Raw genomic sequence first — 12097 nt, forward strand, 5'->3', positions numbered from 1 at the left:
ATTTCTCCAGTGCAGGTTCCGCAGTGCTCTGGAAATTTTTGCAATGACGAGCGCTTTCGATCGTGGAAAGGATGAGTCGAAACTGTTTTCACTCTCTTGGCCGGGAGAAAAATGGCGCGGGTGGGCTCCTGACAGGACGATTTGGGGCTGCGGTGTAGCAAATAATTGTAACTTATACGTTCTTGTGCGAGCGATGTTTATTTTTGAACATGGGATAGAAGAATAGAATTGCGTTATGGCACTGCCTGTGTTAGAAAACAAACACTGATGACCCTATAGACCTCCTTCATGTTTGTAAACAAACAAGGCGATCGAGGTGGCGCTGCTCTCGTCAGCGATCCCACGGTAGGCAAAAAGCACGACCGCGGCCGGTGTACAGTGGCTAGCCGGGGCACTGTGGCCGAGCTTGTCAAGGCAGTGTTATTGTGATTTGCAGGTGCCTTCTAGGCAGACGAAGTGACCATGTGCTAGTATTTCGTGAGCCTCAGCGATGAGAACAGAAGCGATACACTGAAAAACTCTACGTACACGGCATGCAGCGTACGGACCCGCACGCCGTACCGATGGGGATTGGGTTCAAGGCGCACAAGAGAAGCGTTGCTGCCAGCCGAGGAAAATGAGCGACGTTGGCATCTATTTTCTGTTTTCTCCCAGAAAATTATGCATGGAACGCATCGAGAATTACAAAGCTTCGGATGCTTACAACTACTTTGAGTCGAGTAAGCTGACGGCGATTTTTCTCGCTCATAAATAGCGCTCGTACCGCGTACGAATAGTCCGCTCGAAGCATCATAGCATAATCGGAGGATTCTTCACACCGAGCGGCAAATGAGCGTTCTTGGTAAGCACGAAGCACCTCGCTAGCGTCGAGCGGCTGTATGGTTAAGATGATTTAGGTCAGCGTGGCAACGGTAGCCTTGACATCGCACGGTTTGCGTATCATTGCGTTATTGGTTGAGATCAGAACGCTGCGCATCTGTTATATTTGCTTTGTTCGTGGGCGGCTGTCGTCGATAAAGGTAGCAATTTTATTACGGGTAGTCGCGCTGTTAGCTTGCATTACAATTACGAGCTGCAGCGGCCACTGTGGTTCCGTGGGTTCCGGTAAAAACGTCCCAGGAACAAATGGCCCCGGATAAAACCTCTCCAAACAGATGCAGTGAAACGTACTGCAAAGTTGAGCTTTCCCCTTGCCTGGTGCTTGGCTTATCAGCGATGAATTACGCTCATTGTAATCAACTTTCACTGTTTTTATATTGTGTTTATTGTTTTAGCGAACATTATGTATATTTTGAACCCCGCCGTTTTATTTTTTTTTTTTACGTTCTGTAGTTCTGTTTACTAAAAACGTAGACTGAGTTTCCTTGTGTCTAGCCGTCATAATGTATGCTACAGTGCTTTTTTCTACCCGTTCGCTTGAAATTTGCAAAACATGGCACTGATGCCGTGTGCTCGCAAAGAAAAAAAAAAACGTTATGGCGCCGAAATGTGTGCTGTCGAGGGCAAACACGTCTCTCGAATGTGTAATATTAGCCGGGTGATTAGACCTATATTAAAGAGCGATATTTCCCAGTTTGGAAACTGGGAACTATGCACTGTATAATACTCGCTGGATGTTATAGTGGTGGGGTTGGTTTTTTTTTTTTTTTTCGTTTTTTTTTTTTTTTGCAATGCTTTCTCGCCAAGCCTTCTCCAGTTCCTGTAAACCTGTAAAGCACCCAGGGCATACTGCCCAAACAATAGTTGCATCTATTCTAAAAAAAAAAGAAAAAAAGAAGGCGTCCAATAAGATGTTCAATTTTTCGCGGAGTGAGTTCCGGGCAGATTTTCAGCCAATTTCTTCGGTGACATTTTTTCCTAGGGGCCGCTTCCTGATAGGACCTTTCTGGACGATTATTCCGGGGCTATATATTTCAGGGACCTTTTTTTCGGGACTGTATCTTCTGAGGAACTCTTTTCTGGGGCCGTTTTTACCTTCACCCGTGATTCCGTAGTTAGGGCGGCCCAGTTCGGTCTCGGCCACTGTGACCGCGTTTCAATGTAGGATAAACCCCACAACTCGCATTCACAATCAGCCGCTGTGAATACAAATAAAAGCGCTCGGCATAAATACAAAATGCAGCTCCAATCCAAATCAGTAGCTGTCAACGTGAAGTGGCAATCTTCATCAAGAAGTAGATTAAAATAATTTGGCGTGAACGCGGCGAAGTTTAGCCATGCAATATGGTACATCACGGATCGAGGAGTGCTACACAGATCACTTGCGTAGCAGCTCACTGCGCTTACATACACAGCGAAAAAACGAGCTTGAGGAACAGTTTACAAAGGTAAAACATCTACGCATGCTCCAACAAAGAAACACGCCGGTGCATATGTTACCTGCGCGCCCGCACCAGCACTAAAACAGTACCAAGATCCCATCACGCGTCGTAAAAAGGCCAAACTCGAGATATTCGCGACCTTTGATCCGGTAGACCGCTCTGGCGTAAAGGTGAATAAGTTTCAGCTTAGCCGTGACGAAGTATTTGCCACATATTCGATGAGCAGGCGTCGGTATCCAGCCTTGGCGCTTCACCGCGGCGGCCCACCACTGTTTACGGCGACCATTGTCGGCAAGAAACCTATGCAAGCTTAGTAAACTTCCTCTTGTGTGTCTTTCAACACATGTCATAGCGACGCGATTAGTCGGCATGGTGCTCTGCATTCCCCGGCAGCAGCAAGCCATCGCACAATCACGGTAGGCAAAGCGACCGAAGCGTGTTTTTGCCTACCACGCGAAAGTCACTAACGACGACAGCGCCACCGCATTTTCGTGACGTAGCCGGAGTGAAGGAGGTCTATATGCAGTTTAGTGTCACGTTCCCTCCACAGATGGTGTCGCCGGGCGCGGCGGTCTCGGCGGTCTCCGCTACCGCGCCGGCCGACTTGGACTCTCGTCGCAGCTGGGTGGTGCTCGCCTTCCTCAGCTGGTGCATGATGATGACCACGGTGAGCGTGCGGGCAGCTGGAGTCATCTACGTGGGACTCGTCGAGCACTTCCAAACCAGCCGCGAGGAGGCGTCGCTTCCGCTCACGATACACATGACCGTCCTCTGCTCCGCATGTAAGAGTTGGAACTCGCTTGAGGGGAGCCAGAGTGTGTAGATGACCCTGGAATACTCATGCACGTGCAGCGCAATCATTATATAGATTTAGCATACCGTGTACCGTGATCCGCGATCCGCCACCGTGACCCTCCACCGCTCCACAAGCTGATTGGTTCCGATGCGGCAGGTCAATGTGCCGACATCCAGTATATGGCGCCATCTATCGGCATCAAAGTGATCTGGGCATGCGCAATGGAACGCGCGGTGGCGGATCACGGTAGCGGATCGCGGATCACGGTATGCTAAATCTCTCTATTGTTCTGCAAAGAACTACCGCGCAAAACGAGGTTCTTTCCTGAACATCTTCTCATTGGGAAGCAAATATTAAATACTGTAAAATGTTTTTGTAAACGTGCTGATAGAAATTATCTAAGCTTCCGACATCTCACAAACGTTGGCTTTCTGAAGTTTTTCCTGCCCTCATGAACAGTAATTAAGACTACGCTAGAAAACTAGGGGGGCGCGTGTTTGGAAAAATAAAAGTAAAAACTACAGGCCGGCGAGCTATGTGCGATGCAGGGTTTAACGTCCCGAAGCGGATCAAGGCACTAAGGATGTCGTAGTGAATTAAATGCTCTGGAAATTTACCCCACGTGGGGTTCTTTAGCCTCCACTGATCTTGTTGCTGGCTACATGTGGGAATAGCCTTGCGGCTTCTGTCGGCAATTGCACCTCCGTAGCGCCACTTATCGCACAAGACACGAGTGCCTTGTTTTTGACCTCAATTAAAAGGCGGCTATAACGGCCAGGATCGAACCGCCGTCCTCGGATTCAGCTTTCGAGCGCACTGACCAGTGGGCCATCGCGGCAGAGTTGCGAATACCTCGCCAAAGTGGCGCAGTGGTGGTGGCCGCTCGACTACTGCGTCCAAGGATGCGGGATCGAATCCGGCCTCGGCGGCCGCTTTTCGCTGGAGGCGAAAAGCCAGGCGCCCGTGTGCTGTGTGATGTTAGTGCACGTTAAAGAATCCAATGTGGTCGAAATTTTCGGAGTCTTCTACTACGGCGTCTCTCATAGATTGGGTCGCTTTGGGACGTCAATCCCCACAAACCAAACCAGAGCTTTGAGGGAACTATCTGCGCATGTGCTATAGAACATCTCCGCACCTCAGTGAATTCTGATCCTGATCTTGAAAAGTGAATGCCTGTTTAACATTTATTAGTGACAGGAGCTTTATGGAAACGGTTGTATCAATAGCCTTCGGACCGTGCGTCTGTTAAAGTTTTATTTACACCTATCTTCTTTTTGGGCCGGCATTTGGTCCTTTAAAAGTTGTTATTTATTTAAGAGGGAAGCTTTTTCGTTTTCGTGCTCTGGTTCTGTTTTAATTGCACAGCGCCTGTTTTCAGGAGCTTTAAATATATAGATGAAATAAACTGATGTCATACCACAGGACACAATCAATGCGTGCTAAGAAATGTCGAAGATGATGTCTAAAAACTATTACTTACGAAGGAAACAGGCAATAGGAACGGAAGGTGTTCTATATATATTAGCTCGAACCGAGCCCACATTTTGTTTGGTTATGGTTTTGGAGGCAACGTTGTATGAGTCATAGAATCACAGACAAATGCTTACAAATCTGTTGTGAGAGCTCTGTTTTTTTTTTTTTATATCCACGTGCTTTCTATAGCACCCCTTCCTGAGCTTAATTGAATTGTAGCTAAAACGACACCAGCTACCGAAGCGCTTGCTTAATTCTATCCCCATTCCCATTCGCAGCACTTGTCGGAGGCTACCTGTGCGAGCTCTGCTCTTTCGAGGCAGTGGCTCTGGGGAGCGTGCTGCTTACGTCGACCTCCATGATGATATGCTACTTCGCGCCAAACATCGACTTCATCAATTTCTTCTTCGGCGTCATACACGGTACGCTCGCCCTTCTAATGGACGCAACTGAGCTATTTGGTTACCACCGCAGATTTCTCTTGCTTCAGCGAAAACTAAAATAAGGTGTCCCTCCTTCATCTCTGTCCTGTAGTTTGCGCTGTATAGTTATGGATCATCAAAAACACCAACTCGCCCAACAAATGCTTTTGATAGGGAGTTGAGTGATGGTTTATGTTAATCACACAGACTGCTTTCTAAATCAAAATGTATTAATTCATGCTTCCCTCTTTCGACTACAACGAACATTACATCGGCTTTCTTTTGTGGCTGTGCCGTTCTATATGGGACTGTTATTTTCGGTCCTCCGCAGGCGGGGCGACGTCGGGTATCTTCGTCGTCGTCAACGTGCTGCCTTCACTCTACTTCAAGAAATGGCGTGCCACGGCCACCAGCATCGTGTGGTCCTCGCAGTGCTACAACGTATACTTCATACCGCAGCTGGCGAACTACTTTCGCGTTCAGTACGGAACGCCTGAGCTCTTCCTCCTGATCGGCGCGCTCTGTCTCAATGCCCTGCCAGCCTGCATCGTCATCAAGACGCCGCCTTGGGCCCTGAAGGCCAAGGAACTACCTGCGCTTCCGAGCAGTGCAGCTTCTGCCGACAGTAAGAGCGCCGGTCTGAAGAAGGCGGAGGCCTACGGCGATGGAGTGGCTAAACGTCAGATTCAAGAAGCAGAAGAAGCTCCCGAAACAGCAGAGATGTTGGAGCGCAGGTCACCGGACGTTTCCTCGCCTGTGGTTATTCACAATGACCTTAAGGTCAACGATAAGGTCATCTCGTCAAGCTGCGACGGCTTTGCCATCCGGGATATGCCTCGGGGGCTCAAGGGGATCCGGGACAAATCCAAAATGCTCTGGAAGAACACTGCCAGAGCTCTACTTAGCTGGCAGTTCTACGTGGACAGCTTCTCGTACTCTTTCGAAGTGTACACCATGTCGACGTACTTCATGGTCTATGCCGACATGGCTGTCGACAAGGGACTTAGTGTCGAGAGCGCTGTCTACCTCTTGCACGCGTACTCCACGTCTGACCTGGCTTTCCGCGTGCTCAGTGGTTGGGTGGTTGATCGCAAGTACTTGCCCATCGAGTGTTCGAAGTTTCTGGGATTTGTGATCAGTGTTGCGGGTGCCCAGGCAATAATTCAGTCTACGTCGCTCGTGTCGCTTATCTTTTCGTCGCTGCTCTTCGGCTGCGGCACAGGCATCAACATAGGCATCATCTCACCATTGCTTCAGCATGACTTCAAGAAGGAGTCGCTCGCCATAATGTTCGGAGGAGCCATGTTTATCACCGGTCTTGTCATCCTGACAAGGCCCCCCGTCGTAGGTAAGAAAATTTGTGTCTACCGCTTGCGTTGATGCTGGGCTTTGCTGGAGAAACAGCGCACAAAAAAATTGAGCGATCGCTGGGAGTGTACTGTCATACTGCTACTGCTGGTAGCGGTGATCTTCTGTTCCTCACCTTACTGACGCCTTCATGTGAATAGACAACAAAAGTGGAAGTCGAAAAATTAGGGAGGAGTGGGTTTCCGCGAGGCCTCAATGAGGAACACTATCATGCTTTCATAGTAAATTACTACTCACTGGTTTCTGCTATGGAAACAGGAAAGTATCACGTTTGCGGTGTCTCCTTTCACCATGGACATTTGGGCCATTAATTTGTCTGGGGTGGATTATTTCCTTTAAAGTACGTAGTTGGATAGTAACTTCGCCTGTTCTCTTTCTGTATGTATAGTTGGATACAACTAAAGATAAAAAAAGCGACAGAGGTCCCTCAAAGGACGCCCTTTGGCATCGACAGATTTTCACGAAGCCGTGCTTAATTCGATTAAGCTGGGATAATGCCAGCCGTGGTGGATGTGGCAGATGGAAGGGGGATCACAACAGCTTTATCGGTTTAACTGCGGAGTCATGAAAATCGGTCGACGCTTTCAGCTGCCGAGCCTTTTAGGTGAATTTGATGCTTCTATTCTTGAGTTGTATTCGACTGCAGACATTGTGCAGCGAGTGCTTCCTCCGCGAACCTTGGGCCCGCTGAACATCTGTTCTCTTTCTTTCTTTCTTTCTTTCTTTCTTTCTTTCTTTCTTTCTTTCTTTCTTTCTTTCTTTCTTTCTTTCTTTCTTTCTTTCTTTCTTTCTTTCTTTCTTTCTTTCTTTCCTCTGTCCTTCGACTATTTTTATCAACTTTTTATCTATTTTCCGATCACGATGATACAGATGCAGGGTCCACTATGAAATAATTTTCCAAGCTGTTTCGCTTTGTTAATAACTGAACTGCCTCTTTCCTATTAGGTTCTTATAATATTAATAATAATAATAATAATAATAATAATAATAATAATAATAATAATAATAATAATAATAATAATAATAATAATAATAATAATAATAATAATAATAATAATAAACGTGCGTATGCATACTAGGAAGCAGATTAACTTTCGGACATTCTGTGCACTTGGCGAAGTGTTAAAGCTCATCAAGTAAAAGCACGAGCCTTGTTGGCGCTTAAGGCCCAATAAGAAATGAGATATGGAGGGTGAAGCGGCTCACACAAAATTTTGCTATTCTTTACACTGCGATTGGGTAAGGCGAATTAAGAAACTCCGGTTTGAGGTTTTTCATAGTCTTCGAAAACAAGATTACAAACTCAGAGCTGAGCTCTTGCAGGTGTGAGTTGTGAAAACTACCTCGCTCGCAAAACAGGCGCGCTTTCCGACTTTTTCCTTCATTGAGCCGCTCCTTAGGCATTCATCTCGAGCTTTGCACGGAACGCATTTTGCAGCCTTTGCAGCCTCCCAAGCCAACGTCGTTCTTTATTTTGCTTTTTGTTTTGATTGGTGTTATTTCACAGAACACGCATGCACTACTCGGTACCTGTTTTGTAAACATTGGCAAATGATTTGCACTTCACTTTTCGTTTGTGTTGTTTCATTCCTAAAAGAAGCAAGGTTTTTAAAGGAGTTATAGATTTTTTAACCAACTTTTCAGACTCATCACACTCATAACAAACTAAACCTCACGCTTGGCTTATGATAGCCTTAGTAGTCTATGTGCCATTAAACCCCACTAAACTAACTAGCTTTCCGTTTGGCCAGCATCTCAGTTAACACGCATACAGCTGTTGCCGTGCCTAACAGAAGCGGATGTTGAGTTCGTTTCCATTCTGAATCATCCGGCACTAGTGCCTCACATACACTTCTGTTACGCATGACGGCAGCTTTTCGAGTTTGCCTATATGCTGGTCGATGAGAGGTGAAGTACAATTTATTTGTGAAGATTATGAACGCAGTCTCGATCCTTATAATATTTGCTTCAGCCGTCTTCAGCAATTACTCCTTGTGTCCGATGTATAGCGCACAAAGCTGCAAGGAACACGCTCTGCGTTATCAATGCGAATATTCGGCCGCTCTATTCTGACTCAATGATTGGTGACATCGTAACGAAACATTATACATGGGAGATGTTTACGGCTGCTCTGTTCTTGAGGCAAAAATGTTTGATAATTGCATCGCCCTAGTCTGTCGTCCCTTCCAGCTATAGTGGGAAGAGAATAGGTTGTTCCTTTGGGTATCAAGTGTGGTAGATGGCAAGTGTCAGAGGCTTGAGACGCACGGCGAACGGTCCTCGTCTTCTTGGGTCTTTCTGTAGTTTTACAAAAAAATGGACACAATAAGGGCCGCTGGTGCTCCTTGCAGTGTTTGTGTGATAATTGGAAGGTCATATATGTGCTCTTGTTAGGTATAGTCTCTCTCCTGTGCACATTAGTAGTAGCAGCAGCAGTAATAATAATAATAATAATAATAATAATAATAATAATAATAATAATAATAATAATAATAATAATAATAATAATAATAATAATAATAATAATAATAATAATAATAATAATAATAATAATAATAATAATACCCAGTCGAAAAAAAACTTAAGAACTGTGTCAAAAATAAGACAAAATATCTTGTAGTTCTGTCGTAACCATCAGATTTTTCTGTAGTTCTGTAGTACTTTTCTGTAGTTCTGTAGTTTTTCTGTAGTATATTTCTGTTGTCTGTAGTTCTGTAGCACTTTTCAGTTGTAACTACAGAAATTTCTGATGTTACTACAGGATGTTCTGTTGTCACAACAGGTTTCTCGTCAAAAACCGTGACAGAAACCCTGTCGTAACATCAGAAAATTTTCTGTAGTTTTTTTCCGATTGGGTAATAACAATAATAATTCAATGTATGGAAAACTAAGGCTCGGTGACTGTCTGACATCTCGATGCTCACTCAAACCGCGCCATGAGAGCAGCGAGGAAGAGGAAGGAGAAGAATGTAAGAGAAAGAGTTGCTGTGATGGAGGGCTACTGATTAATTTCGACAACTTCGGGGTCTTAATGTGCACAGACATCGTACAGCGCAAGACTATCTTTTGTATTTCACCTTCTTCAATATGCAGCCTTTGACCCCAGTTCTTCATCTAAGAAATGCGACTGCACGCAGTTTCTGACCAAACTGTCGGCGGAATTTAGAAATGTGCCCGAGCCTTTCTTCGATACAAGTAGACCCGCAAGAATTGTATAAACGGAAATAGATGATGCAGAATACGTGCTTTTACCGCAGTGCACTGTAGAACCTACCACGCCTCTTCACAACGAACTCTTATTGCGAATTTATAGCCGGAAGCGTGCCGGTAAAATATCTTTCGCGCAAGAAGCTCTGCTCCGAACTTATGTCACGTAGAAATGTAGTTCACTTAAGTTAAGGGGGAAGCGGCCTTGCCGGTAAACTGTGAAGCTATACTGGCACGGGCGGGCTGCACACTAATCCATCGTGTATCTGAGGCATGTACACAGTCGAAGTCAGAAAAGAAAGTGCCAGATTTTGATGTTTTAATGCGAAGACATTACAGCCCGCATTCTTGGGTTTCGCCGAGTGTGGCTGTGAAGGCTGTTTAGGGCAACCGCTGTATATATAAAAAAAAGAAAAACTGCCTCTCTTGTAATCGGGGGTAATGTAAGCATGAAATGTTTATGGACATAGCACGTTATTGGCAGGGACGAGCAGTCCCCTGCATGTCCCGGCGTATAACTCGCAAAGCGTCACTTCCCAGAGACGCTTCCTATCTCGCCTTTCATCATTGCTCAATTGCTGGGCTCAGCACCTTTGATGGTGGCGGCATTTAAAAGCAGAACGATGCAGCATTGTACGTGACCACGATGATACGCAGGCCTCACAAGAATGTGGGATAAGCAGGGTATTAGTGTGATCCCTGAGAGCGCATAAAACCGTCTGCTAAAGATAAAAACGCCATGAACTGGCGCCGCAACGCAGAGACAGACTTGATATCAGATGTACGAAAGCGCTTCGAATCGACTGCCGGCGACGCGCCGGGTGGTGTTCTGCGTGCTCAAGTGTGTGGCACTATATCGACATCTTTGGGGAGGCTGCGGAAGCCTCTTAGAGTGAAGAATTAATCTGGTTTAAATTGCGTTCGGTGCCCAGATGTTCCCGTTTCGGTTCCCGTATGACGGGGAATCGGTGCCCGGATTTTGGCGTTTGCGTTTGTATCGACGTCACCTAAATTTCACTGAGGGGCTTGTAGCATTTCGTGCAAATATATTTCTACTGAGTTTCGAAATCAGGGCGAAGCAGAGAAATTAGTTTCACTGCCCACTGCGTTAGACCACTGCGCCACCTCAGTAGAAGGTTGGCTTTGTCAGTGTTTCCCAGTGCGCTTTGGATGCCATTTTCATCGTCTTAATGTCCTGTGACGACGTTGCACTAAATACTATAATTAAGTCTTCTTCATCGAAATAAAAGCCAAGAGCACCCGTTAAATAACCCGCTAAACATGGCAAGAAGTGTAAAAGCTAAACTTAACAAAAAAACTTACCTTCTTTATGTATAAACGTGCGTCGTCAAGATAAACCGCCGCTTATCACCTTTTTTATCATAGTGCCGATTCACTAAATGAACAGTTTGATATAGCATTGCGGTACTGATGGAGTTGTAACATAGCAAGGTTAGGGCGCTCTTACACTGAGTGATTTGACCACGTGTAGCGAATGTTCACGAAAATGATCCGTTTCATCCATTTCATAAAAATCGGTCGACAAGCAACATGAGGAAAATACGGGAAAGCTGGTGTGTGTGGAGGGGGGGGGGGGTCATTTAATTTGGAAAAAAGGATGTAAACCATGCGGACCAAGTACTATGCCGAGATTCAAGCAAGTCTTATCTTTCTTGTCACCGGTACGTTTGTGCAACCATCGGAACAGAAAAAGACTTCTGAGCATCGTGCAGCGTGGATAGCAGCTATAGAGGGATTAACGAAGGTAATAAGGATACAACGCAGTTGAGGCTGTAAAGAGAACAGCTCGATGCTCTCTTTGTTTGTTTTTTTTTCTTTAGAAAGAAGACGCACTATATACCCCGCTGGGGTGGCGCAGTGGTTACGGCGCTCGACTACTGTTCCCAAGGACGCGGGATCGAATCCCGGCCTCGGCGGCATCTTTTTGATGGAGGCGAAAAGCAAGGCGCCCGTGTGCTGTGCGATGTCAGTGCACGTTAAAGAACCCCAGGTGGTCGAAATTTCCGGAGTCCTCCACTACGGCGTCTCTCATAGCCTGAGTTGCTTTGGGACGTTAAACCCCACAAACCAACCAACCAAGACGCACTATATAACTAGCCCAGCGCCACACACTGGAACTGATATGGCAGTGCGCCAGCAGGAATTAAGAAACAACGCTCTTTAAAAAAAAAAACAACTAAATCGCTATGGGTTTGACATGCCTTAGAGATGCATGAATGCTTTGCATTTATGGAGCCCTCGGGAATCGCCTCTATGAAGTGAATATTGTCCCGGCTGCTGAGCGAACTATGAACAAGAAAGCATGGCTTGAAATGACTTAGGAGCTCAACACCCTCGTGCTATCAATCTGAAACCTTGTTCCGAGCTCGCTTCCGTTTACCCCAGCTCAACGTCATCTGCTCTCTCTATCGCAAGGACGCCACGCAGTGTCATTCACGTTCTTTTACGTGTTTCCGCTCTATCAACCACCGCAGCCGGAAGGGAGGCTT

At 46.0% G+C, this 12097-nt stretch overlaps 1 protein-coding gene across 2 annotated transcripts in view; it reads left to right on the forward strand.

Annotated features, from left to right (window-relative positions):
• The window catches only part of LOC146196956 (putative monocarboxylate transporter 5), a 38626-nt gene that overhangs the window by 16115 nt on the left and 10414 nt on the right, over positions 1-12097 (forward strand). Inside the window, exons 2-4 of one of the 2 annotated variants that reach the window (XM_084598676.1) lie at positions 2872-3103; positions 4869-5012; positions 5344-6360. In XM_084598676.1, the coding sequence (XP_084454802.1) occupies positions 2872-3103; positions 4869-5012; positions 5344-6360 (1393 nt within the window). The remainder of the gene's footprint in view (positions 1-2871; positions 3104-4868; positions 5013-5343; positions 6361-12097) is intronic. The other variant, XM_084598677.1, reaches the window with a different exon arrangement.

Source organism: Amblyomma maculatum, chromosome 3 (genome assembly GCF_055883805.1).
Source record: "Amblyomma maculatum isolate TAMU_Amacu chromosome 3, ASM5588380v1, whole genome shotgun sequence".
Classification (NCBI taxonomy): domain Eukaryota; kingdom Metazoa; phylum Arthropoda; class Arachnida; order Ixodida; family Ixodidae; genus Amblyomma; species Amblyomma maculatum.